The 23,950-nt window shown below is 38.6% G+C and overlaps 1 protein-coding gene across 2 annotated transcripts in view; it reads left to right on the top strand.

The window, feature by feature from the left end:
• GREB1 (growth regulating estrogen receptor binding 1) overlaps positions 1-23,950 on the top strand; it is a 108,939-nt gene that overhangs the window by 72,708 nt on the left and 12,281 nt on the right. For both annotated transcript variants that reach the window (XM_027787845.2, XM_005238167.3), the window contains 11 exons: positions 395-587; positions 1,191-1,327; positions 2,664-3,003; positions 4,559-4,674; positions 5,379-5,572; positions 7,414-7,503; positions 9,541-10,157; positions 17,997-18,099; positions 19,803-19,961; positions 22,367-22,509; positions 23,258-23,419. In XM_027787845.2, the coding sequence (XP_027643646.2) occupies positions 395-587; positions 1,191-1,327; positions 2,664-3,003; positions 4,559-4,674; positions 5,379-5,572; positions 7,414-7,503; positions 9,541-10,157; positions 17,997-18,099; positions 19,803-19,961; positions 22,367-22,509; positions 23,258-23,419 (2,254 nt within the window). The remainder of the gene's footprint in view (positions 1-394; positions 588-1,190; positions 1,328-2,663; positions 3,004-4,558; positions 4,675-5,378; positions 5,573-7,413; positions 7,504-9,540; positions 10,158-17,996; positions 18,100-19,802; positions 19,962-22,366; positions 22,510-23,257; positions 23,420-23,950) is intronic.

Here is a 23,950-nt window from a genome sequence, read left to right as displayed (position 1 = left end):
ATTTTCTATCTTGATTTTTGTCGGTAGGCATTATATTTTCTGAAGCGCAACACTAACAATCTGGCCAAAGTTACTACAGGACTATTGTTTATTAGTAACTTGCAAAATATCAGCTTCCCTTCATCTTTTCTCTCTCATATTGTGGTAGCCGTAAGAGACTGGTAATTTTCTAGCTAGGGAGCTTATCAAACTTACAGAAATTTTAATCTGCAGTGAAATAATTTGCATTTCTTTTCCCATCCTTCTAAGCAACAAAAGCAGGGCAAAGAATAGAGTCCTAAGTTCCTTGTATGTGTTTAACTCTGATTTTGTATCCAGGTTAAAGCTGTTCCACTGGACACAAATGTTCCCTCGTGCTGATCACTTTGGAAGGTTTTGGGTTTCTTTTTTGCAGTGCTATGCATAGCCTTTATCCTCAAACAGAAGTGTCCACAGGACTTGTTGATAGACTGTTGAACTGCAGGGAGGTGAAAGAGGCGCCAAATATTGTGACCCTCCACGTGACTTCCTTCCCCTATGCACTGCAGACACAGCATACTCACATCAGCCCTTACAATGAGATCCACTGGCCTTCTTCATACAGCAATGTAAGACAGATGCTTTGAGGTGCTTTTGTGAGCTTTTCATAAGGTTTTTTACATTTACGTACTTGACAAACCTGTGGAGGCCCCATGATTTCTGTAAACAAGAATGACATTCGCATGGCATCTTTTTCTTGTTCAGTTTGTGGCAAGTTCTTTTTCCCTTTGCTTGTCCTGTCAATTCTTGTGGGTTTTTTTGTTGGTTTTTTTTTCTTTTTTTGCTTTTATATCTTCTATAAATGAGTAGCTCTTATAAAAATCTTTGAGCTACATAAATGGAAATCATCTAAAATCTCTATAGTGCATTATTGCATAAATATATGTACAATACCTGGATTTTTTTCATATGTGTGCATATTTATTCCGGACATAGCTGTTCTGTCTGTGTATGTGTATATGTGAGGAAAGAGAAAGAAAGAAACAAGGGAAAATTGGGTCAAACTTCTTTCAAAAGAATTGTTTCTTTCTCTCCGTATTTTAATACACCTGAGTAGATGTATGCTTATTAGAGAATATGATTGCAAACTTGTGAGATACCAATGGTTAATCAGTTGTAAATTACTGATTGATAGACCTTACCTTATATTTTTATTGCTTCATTTGCTTTAGGGTGTAGATTTATACCATGAAAACAAGAAATACTTTGGACTGTCAGAATTCATTGAGTCCACCCTCTCTGGACATAGTATTCCACTGCTCCGGTATGACAGCTCTTTTGAATCAATGGTCACGGCTTTGGGAAAGAGGTATGGTACCCTCCTTTGTTTAACACAGGAAATTTAGGAGGTAAATTCTAGCAGAATCAGTTACTAGCTAGAAGCCTGGTTCTTTTTTTTTTTTTTCTTGCTGTCCCACAAATCAGCTGCATATGCAAGGGCATTTCACTCATTCTGATTTTCTCCTTCCATCTTTTTTGCATATATTTGGCCTGTAATCTAACCAGTCTAGGCTGCCTCTTACTGCAAACATGCACACTGTTTAGATCAATTTAGAGTGTGTTCTTGTTGTGACCTTCTATGTTATAATAATCTAAGTGTGCATCATCATGTAATTTCAAATGTGTTATTCCTTTCGTTCAATGTTATCGCTGGTTAACCCTGACTGATTTTGATGTATAGCATTTGTGTATACTGCACTTGGACCACAAAGAGAAGTAGACGTATCACTGTGGTTTGTACAATTAAATTAGCAATAAAAACTTCAGAGCATCATCAGAGCTTGAAAATACATCATCCGTTTTCTGTAGTTCCCGTGGAGCAAGTCTAGAATCACTGCAAAAGAGCAGTGGCACGTTATGTGCATGCATACGGCTGTGGATGAGTTTTTTGGGATCTGTGAGAAGAATGAGACTGGACAAGTAAAATCTTGTGAGTCTGTATTGCTAACTGGGAGACTGAGCACATCCACGCTTAACTGCTGGGGCTTGCTGCAGCGTGCTTTGGAGCTCTGATCACACACATCAGGCACTTTTCTGAGCAGGCCATGGCTCCTCTTTTTACTGTGCACCTGGGTTTCATTGCTGTGAAAACCAGAGCACAGGGAACTATTGCATATCCATGTCTCTGCCTTCCATAGACTGGGGATTGAGATGGTGTACCTAGGTTTGGGAACTTGAGAATGCTCATTAGATGCTGCCTACGTATTCAGTCCTCTTGGAAACAAAAGTAATATGGTTCACAGCTTCAGTAAGAAAACAAAAGAAACACCCCACCCCACTCCTGCCCCTTAAGAATAATGCATAATGAAGAATACCATTCTTATTGATGAGAAAATATAACTTTGATTGATGATATTACAGAATGCCTTAGCAAATATTCTGTGATAAATTTTGTAACAGCAGTAAAGCCTTGGTAACTTCAAGTGATGTAACCTTACTGGACTACTTACTTAGTAAATCTTTACTAAGAAATGGAGAGACAACATCAGTTCTGATTGTGAAACTGCAATTTGGTGAGATTCCATTGTATAGTAGATATGAAGAATTCTTTACGGGAGAAAACTTGAGTTTGCTTTCTTTTGTAAAAGTTACCTTTTCCACTTTAGTTGTTAATGCTTCACTATTTAATTCATCATTTATTTCAGGTTCCCCAGATTACACAGTGCAGTGATAAGGACTTTTGTCCTCATACAACACTACTCTGCAGCTATGATGGCTGTGTGTGGTCTTTCTCAGATGAAGAATTACACCTCAGTTGAAACTCTGGAGATCACCCAAAACCTCATAAACTCTTCAAGACAATGTCCTAGTGGTCATGGCCTCATGGTAGTGTTGAGAATTCCATGTACTCCACTGGCTGCTGTGGCATATGAACGTCTGTATAATGTAAGGGAAAGACTAGCCCTTGAAGATAACTTTGAAATAATCCTGGGAAATCCTAATTCTGGAATCACAATAGGGAAGCACTTTGTGGAGCAACTAAAGGTAACTTGCAGAATGACATGGGCTGGGAAGCTTCAATAGATGGGTAGGTGGGGAGACTTTACTGGTGAGAGTTATGGTCATGAGTTGAAGTGTGGGTCTTACTGGTAAAAATAACTGCCATAAGGAGCATGGCTCTCATCTTTTAGACATACTGTTTGTGAGAAGACCTCTACTGTCCTACCTCTGATTAATAATACTCAGTGGAGTATTAACCAATTTGACTAGAACTTGACTTTCATCAGCAACCTTCCCGAACGACTGACCTGCATTTAGCTACAGGGACCATGAACCACAAGGAAAAAAGCCAAATAAAGTTGTCACAGTTTAGCAGAACTTTCTCACAAAATGATCATAGTGCAAAAAGATTTTAACCAGTGACCAACTGAGAGTTACATTATTCTTATCACCAGCAGGTGGCATGAAGGCACCAAATCAGTGATGCTGTTCATGAGTCCTAGAGCATCCCGGTATTCACAGCTCAGGACTTTATGCTTTCTGGACCATGTGCTTGTTTATGAATTAATTTATATCCTTTAGGTCCTGAGTCGTGGGTCATCTGTTTAACAAAATAAAATTGATACTCCTTTGCTTTTCATAAAATTACCATCATCTGATCACCAAAGCAAAAATGTATTCACATTTTAGGATCGTGTAATATATATATGGTATACTCTGTACTGATTAAGTACGTTAGGTGTAGTCTAAGATGTAATTAGATGTTAGATGATGTCGTTGGAGATCCAGGGCCTAATGCTGACCTCATTCTGCTATAAATTAGGCATAACTTATTCTGAAGTATCAGTGTAAGTTCTGAATCACATCCTGGTTATCTTCTCTGACATACATAATAGTGGTACATGTACGAATGTCAGAAGCTGAGTTGTTGTATGGTTGGTCCTACAGTGTAGTCCTTATCTGTAGATAAGTCTTACAACAGAAATGACTGACTGCTGTAAGTAAAGCAGTATAGCCTGATGTGAAATGGTCGAACAATAGATCTAGTTGTCAAACTTCTCATGAAGTTATCAGGAAAACTGACAGCTTTGGAGGAGAGCAGGTGTAGCAAGTGAGGACAGTGGTGTGTGTGTGCTAAACACTTCCAGCTTTGCCCTATTCCTCTAAGGTGAAAAAATCTCATTCCTAGCTCATTTTCTTGCTTGGACTCAGACATCCATACATTATTTGCCATGAGAAGCAACCCTCTGCACTCTACTCTCCTCCAAAGCTCCTACTCTACTGTCCATTGTACTGTATCCACTCTACTTGTCTGTGCCCTGGCCTCAGTGCTGCACAGCTGGGAAGCTGGAAGGCTTTTCAGGCTGGGATATGCTAGCCCAGTCTCCTCAGATTTACAGCAGGCAGATTGCTACGTACAGCGCTCTAAGAATTCTGCAATCTACCTATGTTGAAATTGGCTCTGCTCTGTGGTTTCCCTTCACGGAAAATCCATCCACTATAAAAAATTGATTCATATAACGGATGATGAAAGTATATATTTTTGTATTTTTATTTGTGCCACACAGATATGTCCAATAGTGTTTCTTGCCTTATACAGATCTGGCAGAAGATTGAAGATGTAGATTGGAGGCCACAGACCTATTTGGAACTAGAAGGTTTGCCTTGTATATTGATATTTAGTGGTATGGATCCACAAGGGGAGTCTTTGCCACGGTAAGAAGATCCAGTATTTTCTCAGTGGCAGTTTTTTATCCATCACTTACCAAATAGCTAAAGACTAACTGTGTAATCACTTGTGGGAGAAGAAAACAGATTTCAGTGTCAAGATGTTTCTTTTCCATTTCTCAGCAGTTTTAATATCATAAATACAAAATCCATATTATTAATAATAACCTCCTGTTTGTAGCAAGATATAAATAGCTCAGAAAATATTATGAGAGTTGTCCCAGTTTAAAGGAGAGTATAAGGGTATGTAAAAAATAGTATACTTTAAATATCTTAAGGTACTTGAGACATCTGTGTGATGCAGGCATTTGTGCTACAGGATGTGTGTAGAGATCAGTGCCTTCTGGAATGGCAGCTGGAAGCCATCCAGGATGCCCTGGGGCACTAAATGCTTTTGTATGTTCAACTGAATCCCATTCTATGCGGTAGGTTTAGAACCCAAATGATTATTCTTTTTCTTATGCTGATGCTGATGTTCAGTGCACTGGATTAAGCTGCATAACTGGATTAAGAAAAAGAGAAGTGGATGCACCACAGTGGTAAACTTAATAAGCACAAAAGTTATATTGTGTTCTATCTCATCCATAGTTTAAGCAGATCATGAAAAAATTCCCATTTGGCTGTGTTTGTAAAAGAAATACAGGAGTAGATTACAGTGAGTTTTCATAGTAGCCCCTCTTGTTTCTCTCCAGATCACTGAGATACTGTGACCTACGTTTAATAAATTCGTCTTCTTTGGTAAGGACAAACTTGGAGCAAGAACTTGGTTTGGCAGCATACTTTGTGAGCTCAGAAATTCACACAGAGAAGGCAGTTGTGAATGATGCATTAGAAAGTGACCCAGAGAAACTAAGCAGCACTGATGATGAAGAAATAGCGACGGAAGGTATTATTAGTAGTGATAATAAAAGAAGCTGTAAAATGATTGAGTTGTATTAGAAAAAGAAGGATTGTGTGGCTGCCTACTAGGTGAGGGTTTCTGGAGTCAGCCTTACTGACTGAGCTCTGCTCTGCAGTTTTACTTCATCTCATTGAACCTGCGTTTTCTCACCCTCCCTGCCCAGGGGCTGCTGCTGCTGTGGTAGCATTTTTAACTTTTGCAGTCTTGCTGCTGCATCTGTTCTCTTGCTCTGTTTTTTTCACCCCCTTCTCTCCCCTCCCTCCTTCCCTTCTTTGCCCCATAGGTTCAGGCTGCTGCAAAGTGGAGCTGGAGTGGGTACATCCAGTGGCAGTCACTGTCTGGAGTGCTGTGCTGTGTTGCCCTCCCTGCAGCAGGGAAGTGTGTGCTTTGCTCTCTGGGAAGCACTGACCCGATGCCCTCCCTCACAGCAGAGCCAACTTCACCTAAACTATCCCTGACTGATGCTGTCCAACCTATGCTTACATAGTGACAATGATGATGATTCCTTCCAAGGAAACTGTCTATAGTACAGCTAAGTAGTCTCTAGTTTGTAAGGTATTAAGCAGTATGGCTAGAAAATAAATCTGAACATAGTAACTTCTGAGTGCTCCTTGAAAATGACCGTGAATTCATGAATGTAGAGTTGGTGAGTCTATAATTTCTTAAAAGAACAAGTAAGAACTTTTCCATGTGTAAACAAACAACAATAATTTATTCAGGAACTGTTGGAGGGGTTTTTTGAGTGATAGTTGATGGGCATTATCGGTAAGTTCTTTGCATTTTTCTTTACTGTCTATTGTGCCTGTAACTATGGAAGACAAGGGACTTTTATCCCTGTAGGTTATTTAAATCTCAAACTGTTTGCCTCCATTTCTTTTTCTGTACTGTGAGGAGGAAGAGAGCTGGTTACTGTTCAAATTCTCATGCATTGATAATAAGGACAGCAGAACAATTCTTATTCATTGAAAGTAAGGCTAGCAGAACAAGCACAACAAAAATATTTGCCTTAATCAAATACTTATTTTTCATAGAGGAATGATATACCTGAGGTCATACTCAGACTGTCTACGATAGAGGCCTATGTTAGATGTGACAAGCACTTCTGTCCACTAGTTTTTCAGTTTGTTTTAGTTGAAATACGCCTGGGTTATATGCAGTATGCAGTCTGAGTCAAATGGGCACTAAGTTGTTAGGCGTCTAAATTGTAAGGCAGCTTTCCTAGTCCATGAAGCACAGTATGTTCCTCCAGAGTCCAGTTCAGAGCACCTGAGATAGCCTTACAGTCTAAGTACTTATGTCTCTCTGCCATGGTGAAACTGTAAAGAAACAAATGTTTTAACTTAGAAGCCTGAGCTAGAATCCTCAAGTGAATACCCTTGGTGGCTGTACAAATAGGGATTTTCATCACCAAAAGCTGAGATACAGTCTGGCCATGAAGCTGTATGGGGTAGGAAGTAATTTCATAACATACTGACAAAGCAGTTTGTTGCCCTGTTGGTTTCCCTGACGCTGGGTTAGTGAGGAAAGCAAGACACAGGTAGAAAGAGACGATGTGGTTGAGGCATGCCTAGGGATTACCAGCTTCTGGCTGCAGCGCTGATTTTATGAAGCTGTTGAAGCTTAGCATAGTTAGGTTAGACCACAGGCTGATCCAGTGTTGCATGGTAGGCACAGATACTCTCCATACTGAAAGCAGTGTCAGAATGAGGACAAAACCCACACAAACTGTTGTGTACTTTTCCCTGCTTTGACAATACAGCTGTGACTTCTTACAGGCTTAAAATGTATTTTGGTTATGTTTTCCTGTACTACCATTCATGAAACAGGTTCTACTTCAGAAAAAAGAAGTCCTATGAAAAGAGAAAGATCTTGTTCCCACGACTCTGCATCTTCATCTCTGTCTTCAAAAGCTTCCAGTAAGACCTTACGATCATTTCTATTAAGTTACATTTAAGACATAAAAGATATCTTTTATTCAGCTTATTAGATAAATAATAAAAGGCATGAATCACTATGGTTTTGATAAGGCCTATTTTAATGGGATCACTAGAGATAAATTTAAAAAAATAAGGCTCAGACTTCTGAAATATAAAAAATCAGGTATTTTCTTGCTTGAAAAATAGTCATAGGTTGGGGTGCCTAAACCAGGCACTTCTTTAATGTGTGCCACTGAGGTATGAATCTTCAGTACTGTGACTGGAGATATGACAATTTATGAAAAAGAAAACATGCCTCACATTTTAAAAAAATCTTTTTAAAATCTGTAGGAGAGAAAGAAAGCTCATCCTCATGGATATTTTTACCTTTTTGGTTTTGCTCTGAAATGTTCACTCATTAATTCTGCATCATTTGAAAGCTATTTTGGAGATGAAAAATTTTTTAAACCTTTGGTTCCTTTTTAATCTGCAGACTGACATAGAAAGCATGAGGCAATGTTGAGAACTACTACAGCTTTTTTTTCTGATAAATATCTTGACATGCTTTTTATGCAGATAATATTAAGAGAAGAGTTGAATAGAAGTGGAGAATATACATTGTACCATAACATCCTAGAAGCTGCAATCTCACACAGCTTTTTAAAACACGTTTTTTGCCAGTGACAGTAAATGATCTCTTCGATCTAATTGTAGTTTTCAACATGGTAACAGGCATATTTGGCCCATGATTTCTTTTCCACAGGCACAGTGGTCATTACATTAGGAAAAAAAGCCTGAAAATATTTGGATAAGCTTCAACACTTTCATTTTCAAATTTCTTTCTTCTCTAAAGTTGGGCCGCTCATCAGTTCCACAGTGTCCATGTGGCCTGTGGCTTTGTGCCTCAATTTGCCTGGGGTTAAGGAAATCTTTTGTCCTTTATTTTTTTCCCCGTGCTTTTGGATATTGGTATTTTGAGGGATGTCACAGTGGTTTTACTTGAAACCATTCATACTGCTAGTGATATTTTTGTATTTATTGCTAATGTCCTTTACTGGCTACTTTAGATTAATATGCAGCTAGAGTATATCTCTAGCTATTTCTTGAGGCCAAGAGAAAATACAGACTTTTATTAGTTCAAAATGTGGAATTCTTTTGAGAACCAAGACTGTTGTTTTCACCTTTGAGATAAAAGCTGTTTTTATTTGTGTTCAGCTTCAGACAGGTTTTCCTAGTACTGTCTGGAGACTGATTCCTCAACCAGTTCTCAGTCTACTCTGAAGACTGAAGTATTTGCATCTCTTTGGAATTCACTAAGCATTAAAGATGCTTAGAACTGCTTAAAATGAGGCCTAAAACTTTCAAGAAATCTTAGTAACTAGAATATATAAGGTAAAAATATACCACTTTCAGAAAATCAGTAATTAGCTGTGGGATATATCTACATGACCTATTCAAGGCCAACACTGATGAGCTCAGTATGTGCTCTGAGCTGACCAGCTGCTGTGTGAATGCACTAATGAATTATGTAGCACCAGAGACTTGAGAACCAGGTTTTATTACATCAGACTAAGTGCTGTGGTGATGCAGACACGTGTCAATTCAGAGCTGACTCAGAGGACTGTTTCTAGATGTCAGTCTGTGTCTGTAGTCTGGTGGGATAATAGCCTGTGAATATTATTTTCTTACACTCTCTTAAATGATGGTTTTGGTAATTTTGTATCTGTCTTGAGTGATGAAAGTATCTGATGAGTACTTCAAGCAAAGAATGGATGAGAGAAGTAGAGGACAGGACAGTCACTGACAAGTTTCCTGTGAACTTCAGTACTTTAAAAGCCACTTTCTGCATTGAGGTGAATACTCCAAACTAGTCCCATTATGACTTCCAATACAAGAAAGATGAAAGCAAGAACAGGAGCAGGATTGCAATGTTTGATGGATACTCTATCCAAACGATTATTTGTTTTGGTTTTGTTTAACTATGGCATTGACTAGTAGAGATAATTGCATTGTATTGAAATAAGAATTTTCTTCTAGTTACAGCATTCTGCAGTGAGCCATCTCCTCCTTTAATAGCAGCAGCAGATACAGCAAAATCCCCCCACCAAGCGCTAAGCAACAGTGCTGAAGAAACTACAAATAACTATGAAAGGCAAAAGCAGAAAATAGACAAGGGGGCACAAACAACAATCAGCAAACACTTGCCAGTGGTAACTGAACAGCTGGATATAAAACAAAACATAAAAAGTGCACAGATTTCCATCACCTCATCATCTTCCTCACCTTTCTCCTCCTCTTCTTCCTCCTCTGCACCTGCTCATAACTCCTTCATCCTACAGACCTCTCAGTGCTCCATGACCAAAGCATCAAAACAGCCTCCCATAGTTTTTCTGCCCAAACTGGTTTATGATATTATTACTTCTACGGATAGCAGTGGACTTCCCAAATCGTCTTCCCTTTTGCCTTATCATTCTGTTATGTGGGCAAGTTCTTTTCGTCCTCTTATGAGTAAGATGATGACTTGCACGGAGCAGTCTCTATACTACCGCCAGTGGACAGTTCCCAAGCCAATCCATATGGACTACAACAACAGAAATGAAGGCAGAATGGACACGTTTCACCCAAGGAGGCTGCTGCTGAGTGGCCCACCACAGGTGTGTAATAAGAACAAGGTATTATCATCGATTTATTTTGTTTAATTTTATCTTAATCTCAGAAAAAATAGATTAGATATTATTACTTATACTTGAAGGTTTGGTTTTTTTTTTGGTGGAGAATAAGCTGCTTATATTTTATTTTCTAATCACTTCTAATAAAATAATGTTCCTTTCTTTACTATTAGCCTGAATTAAAAGACAATGAAGTTACAGCAATGTTCATTGTCTGTTAGTCTCTCTCCATTAAAATGTTTTAAAAGATAGTTTGCTCAAGAGATAGATTTTATGTATGATTTCAGTTTGTTAAACTTGAATATGCATTTACATTTTAAATAAAGATCAAAGATCTTCACAAAACCACTTTCTTATGATCAATCTGAAGACACTTAGGAGTTTGTAATTAAGTTTTCTTTGTTTCTTCCACACAGCAGACAGAAATAGAAGCTGTTGTAAAAAATACATGCAAGAAGGCCGGTTCAACATTAGCAGAACCATATTTACAAGATGAGTAGCTCATCCAAGAGTTTTTAAATTACTTTGAAAAGATATGTGGAAATGGGTATAGTCCTAAGAAGTTCCTTCTTGTCTAAATTCTTTAAGAATGTTTAGCACTTATCTCTGAGCAAGGTATCTACTAGTTCAATGCATGTTACATGCTTAAGGTAATATTGTGCCTCTCATGTTCTGCTAAGGGTATGAAACAACAAGGTAGGAAGAGACACCATGCCTACTGAGAGCATATATATATATATATGTCCTGTGAATCTCAGAAGTCAGAAAGGATAAATCCAAACCAAGACAAAGACTCGTGTTTCCAGTTGCTTTAAGATCAACCCAAAGAATTAATCTAAAGGAAGTTATTTAACTTCCCACGCGATCCACTTTTCTACGCCTATCCATTGCAAAAGGAAGCTATACATTGATGTTTGTTAAGTGATGGTATTCCATTGTACATCCGAATTTATGGTGCAGTAGAGTAGAAAGAGCATAAATGGGCTTTTCATATTGGGACTTCCTGCAAATGTTACTATAATTCATAAAGGATTCCAGAAAGTACTCTGATGAGAAGTTTTCACTGTCCATTCCTTTGATTGAAATCATCCATGTTTGCCAAAGATTGAGGTATTATGTGATCAAGAAACTGAACTTCATACTCAGCTGCAGCATAGAAACAAATACATTCTGGCAGAAGGATGATGTTCATTGCTATCTCAAGGAAAAACACAGGCTTTGACAATTTTTATTAGAATTTTATATGCATACACATCAAACCCCACAATGATACTATTCCCAAAGCCACCCTAAATATCCCGATTAGCTGATAAGTAAGTATTTCTTTGGTATTTATTTGGTTTTGGGTCACAAATGTAAGTCTGTGATTCTCAGAAGTCATTCAGAGATTTCTGAGAGCATACTACACACCTGTGAGAAGGTTCTGATGCTTCACATATTTGCTTGTTGCCATTTAACTGATTATAATTAAAAAGGCAGCTTATTTATTCATTGACTTCATTCCAGGGTATGGTATTCACCACTTTTTATTATCAAACCTACATTTTTGCAAATATTGAGTAGGACTTCCGTTGACCCTCTGCACAGCAGCAAATTTCAGCCTTGATATCACTTCTTTTACTTGAAACTTCATCTCTTTTCCAGCTGTCTCCACAATGCAGGTTATTTCCTAGTCTTGCATTGGGTCATGCAGTTGGATCAGTTTCTAAAGGACACTGTCCACAGGTGTTTATTCATTTTATATTCCTCAGTTATTTCTGACGAATATACCTGTTTCATACAGAACAAATTCACATGCATTAAATTAGGAGTATCATGTCTTCTTCCTAAGTATCAAAATCTAGGGATTTATATTCATTTCAGTATGTGGATAAAGTAGTTTTGCTTCCTTCACTATTTTAACCTCCCAAAGTACTAAAAACTCCTGTAAACCAAACAAAAAGCTGTAAAAGTATGCTGAACAGATATAGGCATAAACAAAAGCAATTATTAGACAGCATCTGTCTGAGTGTTAATAATATCTTAGTCAAAGCATAAGACTGCCAGAGTACTATATTTTCAAAAATTAGGAAGTTGTTGTTTTCTTTATCAGGCAGCAATTACTTTACTAAAATTCAAATCAGGAAGCAATTGGTTAAAATGAAAAATATGAAATCAACACAGGAAGAAAAATAGGCACATTAGTGAACCAAGATTATACTTCTCACTGTCAGGGTAATTCATAATAAAATACACTCACCCTTCTCTCACATAGATTTTTACCCTCACTACTGGTCAAAATGTTTTGCTAGAAGACTTGATGCATTTTTACAAGGACACTTAATGACTTCAGAAGGCAATAGATGCATTATTATTACAAGAGGCTTTAGGAAATGCAGCAAAATCTGGATAGACATAGAATAAATCCATATATTTATCTGTAAGTTAGCTCACATCATCGAAGTTAAGCCATTGGTTAGTGAGTATGAATAAATATGCACCACCACGAACAACATGTATCTTATCGATGGCTAGAAATCTAGTCGCTAGTGCACCCAAGAAAATGTCTGTAAGGAAGACTGAATTCACAAAAAATACTTTTCTTAGAAATGTTCATCTTAAAGTTCCCCAAACTGCAAATCAAGGTTTTGTACCTTTGGTTTTTAAGTGGATATTACAACTTGAACTAGCATTTTCCTTAAGCATGGAAGCTGCTCATGGGCATGCTCAGTCCTGTGGCACTGCATCCAGAAATAAAGCAAGCACAGTTTAAGACACTTTTTAAGAAAGAAAACTGCTGCCCATATTATTTGGTTTTCCTCTACTATTAAAACCTTATTACATTGCGCTTATATACCGTTCAGCTTATGTAAGAAAAATATCAATAGGAAATATTTAATATATCTATTGTTAGCTGTGTTGTAAAGAAGGTAGCAAGTGGAAACAAGGAGAAGAGCCAGCTCCCTGTGGACCATCAGCATGTTTTCTGTGAACCACCAATGGTTTGCAGACCACAGTTTGAAAAGCACTGTCGTGGTATGTGAAGAACTATCTCACCTGGAAATTGAAATAGAAAAGCATTATGGAATTATTTCCTCTTTTGACATCTTTCTCCAAATGTGAAGACTGAAATCAGATGATACTTTATAGCAACATGTAAGAATAAGAAAGTACTTCGAGTGGTCCTGGTGTCCAGTGTCTGGAACAAGTTAAAAAAAGGGAACGCATTAGTGTTTGACCTGCTGCAACAGCACTTTTGGATGTCACTGCCGTGAATAAGTGTGGAGGCACACACATAATTTCTCTAACTGGGATATCTCAGATTCTTAGACAGTTTGTTTTCAGCTTATATTTGATATCAATAGCAAGCACAGTTCAGTGGTCAAAATCTTTGGAGAGATTTCCACTTCTCTTAGGCATTGTATGTCGTTGACACAAAAAACTAGACCTTCAAACCTCTTGAATTTTCTGAAGGAGGAATTTGAATTCATATTTCTTCCTCTTGCTCAGCTACAGCTACACACTTCATGGATGAATAGCTGCAGGTTAAACATATTAGTATTTTATGGGCCAAATCATCCCTTGCACTAAGAATGAAAATAGAAACCAAAACACGAAATCTTTGCAGGTCCCAAATTCCTTAGTTATCATAGGTTTTCACAGGATGTGAGATTTTTACTTCTTAGTCTTCTGGGATTTTTTTGTTCCAAGTCTGACTCATCAGACTCCTGTCTTTCAAATTCAGGTAGATAGAAACAAATTAGAGTAATACTTAGATTAATTGGAAATATTGGCCCCTGAGTGCCTTATATGTTAAGGCACTACTACTGTCTGTAGTAGCAGCACACCTCATGTACATTTTGTTTCAGGATAATATCATAAAAATGCAGCTCAGTTCCAGGTTCCTTCATTCTTTTAATCTGTTTGCAGCTTTTGTGTGGAAAGCAAAGGCAGGATATGGAGGAAAACGCCGTGCTGATAGTACTGCCTTAGCAGACATCATCATTGTTAATATATCATGCTTCAGCCCAGAGTCACTGATTAGGATTAACACAGCGTTGTACTTGTACTAGGCTTCTTTAAAGATGTGTAAAGCTACAGCCCAATCATGTATCCAGTTTAAAATTTCTTTGCAGATACTCTATTTTTTTTGCAGTTGGAACATGGAGGATGGGCAAATATAGGGCTTTATGCTTCAAAATTGTACATATCTTGCTTGCAGGAACTCTTTCCAGCTACCTATGATGCCCAAACTACCTACAAGAAGGGTACTTGTCACAGCACTCTCCAAACTATGAAGCTGCAACAAGGTCTTTTACCATCTCATACCAGCACACTCTTCATGCAGTCCCTCTGCTGCCTTCTCCTCACCTCTCCTCATCCCAGGCGTGCATTCTCTCTCTCTCTTCTCTCTGCTTCTGGTACTGACAGGCAGGGCAAGCACTCTTTGGAGAGATGTGGAAGCTCTGATAATTGACATCTATTCAGTATTTTCAAACAGACACTCTGTGTAGTTCCATTTTGGCTAGAGATGGTACATATAGAAAACAATACAATTAATTTTAAATGTGAATTTACCTGTCTGGGCATGCTACAAATTAATTGTTTAAGGTTCTTCCCTTCTGGAGTAAACATTGTTTGTAAATGAGAATTCATTCTTTTCTTATTTTCTTTTTGAAAATCTTCTCAAAATGACCTGGAAAAGATGTTCTCTATCTCACCAATTCATCTTTTTTCAGCAGCAAATGCAGGCAAATGTGCAAGTGAATGGAGTCCAGATATGAATGTTGCTGTGGGCTCAGCCTGGTCTCTCTCCTGGCAGAGAAATATTCTGAAAACCTAGAGAGATTCCTGCAAGTTCCCACCAGCATTTTTCATAAGGCGTTGCTAGTATCTCACAGTTCATAAAGTTCACAGTACTGTATTGGACACTTTTTATGTGACAGATAAAAAAATTGGGTAAGATATGATGCATGGACTTTCATAAGTATGTATGTTTCAGTTTAGTGGTTAGGGACTAGCAGTTGTAGTCCTGTGGTTTCCAACATTTTTGACTTGTGAACCTACAGCTTTGTGCATACTCGAGTCAATTAACAACTAGCACTGTTCAGCTAAGTACCATGTAGTAGTAGCCTAGTCACCCCCAGATACATTGTTGAAAACTATTGGTGAAGACTGGTTCTCAAGGGAAAGCAAAATATGTGATTTTTATAGAGAAAGTTTTAAATGGTTACCAAAAAGAAAGAGTAAGTTTTTCAACCTGTTGTTCTGTTGTCAATTCTAAGTATATACTTCAAACACATAAGGAATTAGTTTTTCACATAGACACCTGATATCAAGGGAACAGTTTGTGTACTTTTGACAAATGATCTCTCATTTGCTTGAAATTGGGGAACTGTTAATCTGTCAGGCCACGATGTGTTTAATGAAATGATGATCAGAGGAGCTTTAAAAGAGTAAGTTCATACGGGCGTGTAAAAGTAATCTCAGACTTGAGAGGAAACACTGAAAGTCTTTTGTTCTAGAACAAAGTGTCATCAGGTTTTCCTCAGATGTGGAAAGATAAGATGTTTTTGTCTAGCTCACCGATCAATAGCTATTGCAGCCAAGTTCAGAACTTTGTTGCAGGGTCAGTAGAAAGATTCTCATTAGTTTCAATGGATTTTACATAAAACCCCAGACTGGGAGTTAGAAACATCTGGTCCACGGGCTGACTATGATCCATGCTATCATTTCCTCTATTCAAAGTCACTTTTTTTCTGTGTTACTAGGGATAGCAGAGAGTTGTATAGAACACATGGTCTACCATCTGTACCAGAAAGGCTTATTTGTCCAGTTTTTGGCTTGCCAGTTCAAGAGGGACAGGGAACTACTGGAGAGGGCCCAGCGGAGGGCAACGAGGATGCTGAGGGGAGTGGAGCATCTCCCTTGTGAGGGAAGGCTGAGAGAGCTGGGCCTGTTCAGCCTGGAGAAGGGAAGACTGAGAGGGGACCTTACCAATGCCTGCAGATGTCTGAAGGGCGAGTGCCAAGAGGATGGGGCCGGGCTCTTGTCAGTGGTGCCCAGCGACAGGACAAGGGGCAACGGGCACAAACTGCAACACAGGCAGTTCCACCTGAATATGAGGAAGAACTTCTGTACTGGGAGGGTGCCAGAGCCCTGGCACAGGCTGCCCAGAGAGGCTGTGGGGTCTCCTTCTCTGGAGGCATCCAAAACCCACCTGGATGCAACTGTGCAACCTGTTCTAGGGGAACCTGCTTTAGCGGGGTGTTGGACTAGATCAGGGGTCCTCAGACTACAGCCCGCGGGCTGGATACGCCCCCCCAGGGTCCTCAATCCGGCCCCCGGTATTTACAGACCCCCCCGCCGGGGGTTGGGGGGGGAAACCAAGCAGCCGCAGATGACTGCCTGCCACTTCATCCGCGCGCCGGCCCCCTGGTTAAAAAGTTTGAGGACCCCTGGACTAGATGATCTCCAGAGGTCCCTTCCAACCCTGACCATTCTGTGATTCTGTAATTGACCCTCAACAGGGCTAACAGTATTCTTTCCCACCCTTTGCAAGCAACCGTTTAAAATGCAGGCTGATTTATTAAGAACAACAGATACTGAACTTTGACTAAAACTAATGGTTACTACTCTTGCTTCAGTTTCAAATTCTCAAATGTTGAGAGAAAATGAAAATTTCACTTCAAATATGTGAAAAGTAGTAATTTCGATACTATATTTAGTAATTCAGCACCCTATACTTCTGATGTGTCCTAGCAGTAATGGCAGCGAAGCTGGGTTTTCAATTCAGTAATAATGCAGACTTCGTCCAAAACCCGATACCGCTTTGTGAAATCAGACAGTTGCAGCAGAATGCGTTGGAACTTATCTGCGTGTTAACCTCCCCTGTACAGGTGTGACATTAGCCTTAAGTTGTCAGCTGGACGTTAGTGCCATTCTGAGGCTGAGCTATAAACACACACAAACAAGACCACGGCGTGTTCATTCTCCTGTGAGAGTGACATCAGCTTGCTGGTCTCTTTTTTTCTCATTGAAACAAATTATGTATGGCCTCCTGTTCAAGTGTAACAGTTTGTAAAGCTGTCTGCTTAGATATGACATTATTTACTTGACGTTGCCACCAGCAAACTTGATGTGGAAGACACGGAACAATCCATTGAATAAATCAGTGGCTGTGGCTTATACCCTTCAGCTGAAAAAAAGGACAGCAGTACTATTTGGCACAATGGAGAGAAAATATATGTAGTGTGTTGGTGGGATAAAAAAGAAAGGAGAAAGCTATAACCTTAAGGTAATTTTTAAATGGACTTCTAAACGTTAATTTTAAAACGGTGGAAGGAAAATAATACATTTTTAGAATAAGAGGTGGAAAAACATACTGTTACCTGTACCATGTCCTCCAGGAGTTGAAGTGGCCTGCACAAATTCTCCTACAGATGCGTGCCACTTTGTTCTTCAGGATAGTCCGTGTACTTCAACAGCAGTCAGTGTACTGGTAAATGATGCAAATATGAAAGGGTTGAGGTAATTTTTTAGTTATCTTGTAGTTTGAGGAGTTTTATTGGAACATTTCATGAACTTGTATGTTTTTTAAAAAGTTCATAGAAACAGTAAGGAGAGAAAAGTGTGTTTTCCAAACTAGATTTCTGCATACAGAGAACAAAACTGTTGTGCATTTAAGCATTTAATTTATGCCAAGGACTATACAAATACAGCAATAAGCAAGCACTGACTATTAATATTCAATTTCACCGCAGCTGCAATTTCCAGATATGTTGAAAAGTAACATGTTAAAAAAGGAAGGTTTACTTCTGTATTTTCTAATTTATGTATTTACAGATAGGGAAAACAGGTGCCTATCTGCAGTTCCTCAGTATTTTGTCCCGAATGCTGATTAGACTGACAGAAGTGGATGTTTATGATGAGGAAGAAATCAACATTAGTAAGTTCTTGATATAAAAATATTTGCTTCTGGAGACTGTAGAAAATTGTTACATTAAATTGAAAAGTAGTTGTCTGTATATTCTATGCCATTCACTTTTGCAATTCATTTACATTATTGAAATATTTTAAGAAAAATTTTGTGTCTTCAAATTTTCAGATCTTCAACCGATACCTAAGAGTATTTTATTTTACTAATCATTTAGAGTTTATTCTTCCTTTCAGTAAGAAAACCACATGTCTCTGTTTTTCTTGGGAAGTCATCAACAGCATTAAAGTATACTAAATGATATCCAGCCACTATTTATTAGTTTAGAATTGAAATGAACTTTTGTGGTAAACTATATAAAAAGAATCAGTGAAATTCTGGCAGATTTATATCCTGAGGAGCAATGTCATATTTTCTAAGTACATAAGACTAAATGAAGGAGGAAAACAGTTCCTGCTCTCTAATAGCTAATTTTAGTCCAAACTTCCTTTATTTAGAGTGTATTACTCCCCTGTGTTTCCAGATGTATTTCTGTAATTAATGGCTGGATTAGATAGAAAAATATGGGTGATATTTTATGGAATATGTCTCATTCTGCAGTAAAAGCATGCCCACAGTCAGCTGTGGAGATCTCAGGTGGGTGCTACCTGCTTGCTAGCTGCGGGTGTCAGGCCCTGGCTGGAAGCTGTTCAACCATTTTAATTTGGGACCGTCTCTTGTCTCTGAGGGCTTTTTTTTGGGGCAGTGCCCAGGAGCCTTCTCCACACTGAGCTGTGCTTGAGAAAAAGGCAGCTATCCACCAAGATTTATGGCAAAACCTCTTGAAAAGGTGACCAGTCTGCCAGGGGAGAGGTTTGTGCAAGCAATCCTTTGTTTAGGCAGGATTTTGAGGTAACTCACAGTCAGGACATGAAGATAATTTCACCATCTGACTCATTCCACATGAGTTTTGTATTTACTTTGGGTGCTAAAGGGTCTCACCTGCTGTAAATAATCATTTAGTCTATACTCATGGACACAGAGTTATGGCTCCTTACAGCAGCTTGCAGCTGACCTCCAAACTGAACTCCTCACTCCTTTTGTCAGATCTTTGATCCTCCTGACAAAGGTAAAAAAGTATTTTGTAAGGACTTGTGTATGTCTGGGTTTTTATGTCAGTTAACCTGTTTCAGAAAAAGGCGTGAGTTCATTGCACGTTATAGCAATACCATTTACTATTTTTCTCTTACCCTAGGGTGAGTTATTTTTGATTACTCTGCTCTTATCACTAGAAGGGGAATTTGACTTTAACTCTGCACTCTACTTAATACTGCAATTTCTGAAGGTTTAAGAGGGCTTCTTTTCCTCAGTGAGAATATCTTTCCCCAACTGAGTTCACAAATGTGGTGCTCAGTGGAAAGACTTGAATGCCTGGATGCAGGTAGATCAGCCTTAACAGACCCTTAACAGTGTTCTCATCATCATCCCACCAACTCCTCCAGTAAGATTACAGAGGTCTTAGATTGATAACAGAGGTTTAAAAGCCAGAATTGCATTGAGGGATGAGGTACATTTGTTCAAAGGTGCACCTCTTGATGCATAATAATGTTGCTTCCTCAGAACAATGAAAGAAAAAATGATGCAGGAATAATAGACATAGAAACCCCACCTATAACAATATTAAAAGCTTTAAAAATTGTAATTACACTAATTCTTATTTTTCAATAATATCATAGACATAAAAGAAGAATCTGATCAATACTACCATCAGCCTGGAGATATGTGGCCAGATTTGGAGACATTTAAGAAGATGCCTTTTGACTACACTATCCATGACCCAAAATACGAAGATGCAAGTCTGATTTGTTCAAAACTTCAGACTATAAACAGTGAAGGTTAGAATCTGAAAAATCTGGATTGGTACACATATATAACATTTATTTTTAATGTAAGAATCCTGTTAAACTTTTAAACAGAGTGAAATTATCAAAATTGCATTTGAGGAATTTAAAAAAAAATTGAAATTTGCCAGATGGAGTATGAGCCTTATAAATGTTTTATGGAATATTATATAGGTAGCCTTTCATTAAAAATCTGGTTCCACAGTAAGTTTGTGTATTTGATTGGTTTTATATAGTAGCATTTTCCTGCTCTGTAGCAATGGAGTGACTTATGTGGGTAAAGTAATTTATGTACTTAAAAGCGCTTATAGGTTAAATTTTTAGGTTTGGTTTGGAACGCATGAGATGCATATGGCCAGATCTAGATTCCTGGAGTATTGAGGTGTGAATTAGTCCTCTGCATTAGCCAGCTGGACATGCCAAAGCATATGGGACCGGGTAGGATGTATCCAAACATGCTGAGGGAGGTGGCCAACACCATTGTGAGGCTACTGTCTATCGCTTTTAAAAGGTAGCGACAATTGGTGGAGGTTCCTGATGGCCGGAAAAAGGAAAATGCCATGCCCTTGCTCTACAGGACAGAAGGAGGATCAAAGCAACTACAGCCTAGTCAGCCTACTCTCAATCCTCAAAACAATTATGGAACAAACTCTCCTGTAAGCCATGTCCAGCCCCGTGAAGACAGGAAAGTGGTTGGGACCTAGCTAGAATGGATCTATCATAGGCAAATCATGATCGGTATACACGATTTCATTTTATGATGACGTGACTGGCGCTATGGACAAAGGAAGAGCAGTGGTTTTGTCTTGACTTCAGCAAGGCTTTTGTCACTGTCTCTTATGACATCCATATAGCCAAAACTGGAGAGAGATGGTTTGGATAGGTGGATTGTAAAGTGGCTGGGAATTTGGCTGGACCACTGGACTCAGAATGTATTGAGTGGCCGAAATATGACTGACAGCTGGGTATGCATAGCAATACTCAGAGACTGATAGTGGGGCAAATGCTGTTTAAGGTTGCCATTAGTACTGGTCAGAGGGACAGAATGCAATGTCAGCAAGTTCAGGGATGATGCCAAATTGGAGTGGCCGTCAATATGCAGGAAGGTAGCACTGCCATTCAGAAAGACCTTGCCAGGCTGGGGAGGTGGAACCTACAGGAAGGAACTTTAGGAAAAGGAACCTCATACAGTCCAGTGAAGGTAAATGCAAGATCTTGCACTTGGGGTGGAATAATTTTTTGCAGCTGTACAGGCTTGGGGTCAGCTGTATAGACAGCAACTTTGAAGAGGGTGACCTGATGATCCTGGCAGACAACAATTTGAACATAAGTCACCAGTTCTCCATTGGGTTAATGGCTTACTAAAAATCTAGCAAGCAGCTTAAAGGAACTGATTATTCTTCTATGCATGGCATCTGTAAGACTGCATCTGGTGTATTCTGTCAAGTTTTTGGCTTCTCAGTACAAGAAAGACATTGATATGCAGAAGTGAGTCTAGTGGGCAGCCACCAAGATGGATAGAGGCCTGAAGCACATGATGTACATTGAAAACTGAAGAAAATTGGGTTTGTTTGGTCTGAAGAAGCCTAGCAGGAGCATCTGATTGTTGTCTTCAGCTTCCTGTTGGGAACTTATGGATACAAAACATTATAGATACGTAGCATAAGGACAAGAGGCAACAGACACAAGTTGTATAATGGGAGATTACAATTAGATAGTATAAAAAATATTTCCAGAATAAAAGTGGTCAAACCATGGAGCAGGCTGACCATAAAGACTGTGGAAACTCCACTTTTAGAGATTTTTCAGAACGTGACAGCACAAGGAACAACCTTGAACAACCTGATCTGATGCTGAAAATCTAAGTGAAAGGTTTGGCCAGATGACATAACAGTCCTTTTCAGCAGAAATTACATCTCATCTTCCTTCAGTTTCCAACAAAGTAGACCCTCTTAAAATGTGGATATTCGCTAAAGGGCAACATCACTAAATTTGCCAAGTTCATTTCACATAATCTCCTGTGATGTCCATCCCAGGATAACAAATGTCTATCATAATACTTTTTTACTATTTATTACTTTTGCAAACATTCAACCAATAATAACATCAGCAACAATTATTTCAATAATCTGGCTTTGCTTACACCTCAGCCTTATGTGAAATCTATACAAAATTATCATAATAATGAATTTGCAGGTACTTCTTTATAGTCCTCTTTGCTGCACATAACAATTTATAAAACATACTATGCACAGAATGAACTCATAGTTTGTTTTGCGTGTGTTTAATCCTGCCATTGTTCCTAGATGCTAATTACAGTGACAGAAACAATTTGTCACAAGGCAATACATTCTGTCCTTGAATATATGTTACATTTAAGTTGTTTCTTTTTTTAATAGGCAGATCAATGAGCAGGAGGCAGGAGGATATGTATGCACGTCGTCAAACAACTAGGATGAGATTGTCCAAGTATGCAGCATATAATACCTACCATCACTGTGAACAGTGTCATCAGTATATGGGTTTCAATCCCAGGTACCAGGTAAAGATTTGCAAATATTTTTACTCAGCAGATCATAAACTGAAGCAGACACAACCCAAACACAGTTCTGTGTACATTCACTGTATTTGAATTGGCTTAGAAGTTGTATGTATGTGTTAAAAACACCTCATTTACAGATTCTGTTATTTCTTGAGGTTTGTCTACTTTGACAAGACTGCAGGTTTGGGGATGTCAGAGGACTGATCCTTGCCTCATTTACACTAGCATATTCAATGCTGTAATCTGCATTCCGTGTGTATACTACCAGTTAAAACTGGTAAACTTTTCCTACTGGGTCTTGTTTTTTTTTACCTGACTAACAGCAAAAGATGCTACTTCTGATACAGTAGTCGTTCAGCATGAGAAGTCTATGTGTGGTGTACAGACTGTTATTACTCAGAGTAACCCTCCAATTGTTGCCTATTGGAATGTGAGGAATGCAAATACTGGTTTTTATGTGTCAATATTTCTGAAAGCTGAAAGTGGCCTTCAAGTATTGGTACCATCTGCAAGACAAAGCAGAAACAATGGTTTCAAAAGACAGAACAGTTTGATTTATACTTTTTTAGTGTATGCTCTACCCTAGGGGGCATTGCTTAACATCTAGTGAATTGTGAGGTAAAATCTAATGCAATACAGTAAGTGATTGTAGTCTGTTTGGTAATGTTATAAATGTGTACTAAATGCAACGAGACTTTGTAGTTTGACTCTAACCACTGGAATTATCATTTTTTTTCCCCATCCTCAGCTTTATGAATCCACTCTGCATGCATTTGCATTTTCCTATTCTATGCTGGGAGAAGAGATCCAGCTGCATTTTATCATTCCAAAGTCAAAGGAGCATCATTTTGTCTTTAGCCAACCAGGAAGACAATTGGAAAGCATGAGGCTACCACTAGTCACAGATAAGGTAGATGGATAATTATATTTATGGGCATATATGGGAAAGAGACACCACCAATTTCAAAATCTGTTGAATTAGGATTCTTTACACTTCTGATCCTGCTGTCAAGAGATAATGAAGATGTCCTGATACTAAGCTTGAATTTTCTCCCAGAAAGGAAGACATGAAACAAAACTGTTAAGCCACCTGTCAAAACTGTTTCTTTTGCCCATTATCCAGGTTGATCCTTTGGTATGAACACTCTTATCTGGGGCAAAAAGTCTTTGGTTATGAGTTTAAGATGTTAAAGTGAAGTGGGAACGGTTTCAGCAATGAGCCTCAGAGACATGGTTTTGTTTATCATAGAGCTACTAAGAGGAAGCAATCTTTTTACCGTAGAGGAAGGCAGTGGATTATCCTTCTTACTCTGCATAACTGCTCAGTTGCTTTCATAAAAAAATAAGGCTTTCAAAGAATCTTTGTTACATTATTCAAGACTGTCCAAAAGATCACATTACGCTTGTAAAAAACCACTTTGTAAGGTCATCCATCTGACAG

The sequence above is a fragment of the Falco peregrinus genome, chromosome 7, assembly GCF_023634155.1.
Source record: "Falco peregrinus isolate bFalPer1 chromosome 7, bFalPer1.pri, whole genome shotgun sequence".
NCBI classification, from domain to species: Eukaryota; Metazoa; Chordata; class Aves; order Falconiformes; family Falconidae; genus Falco; species Falco peregrinus.
Note: the sequence above shows the minus strand (reverse complement) of the source record. Positions and strands in the feature narration are given on the sequence as shown.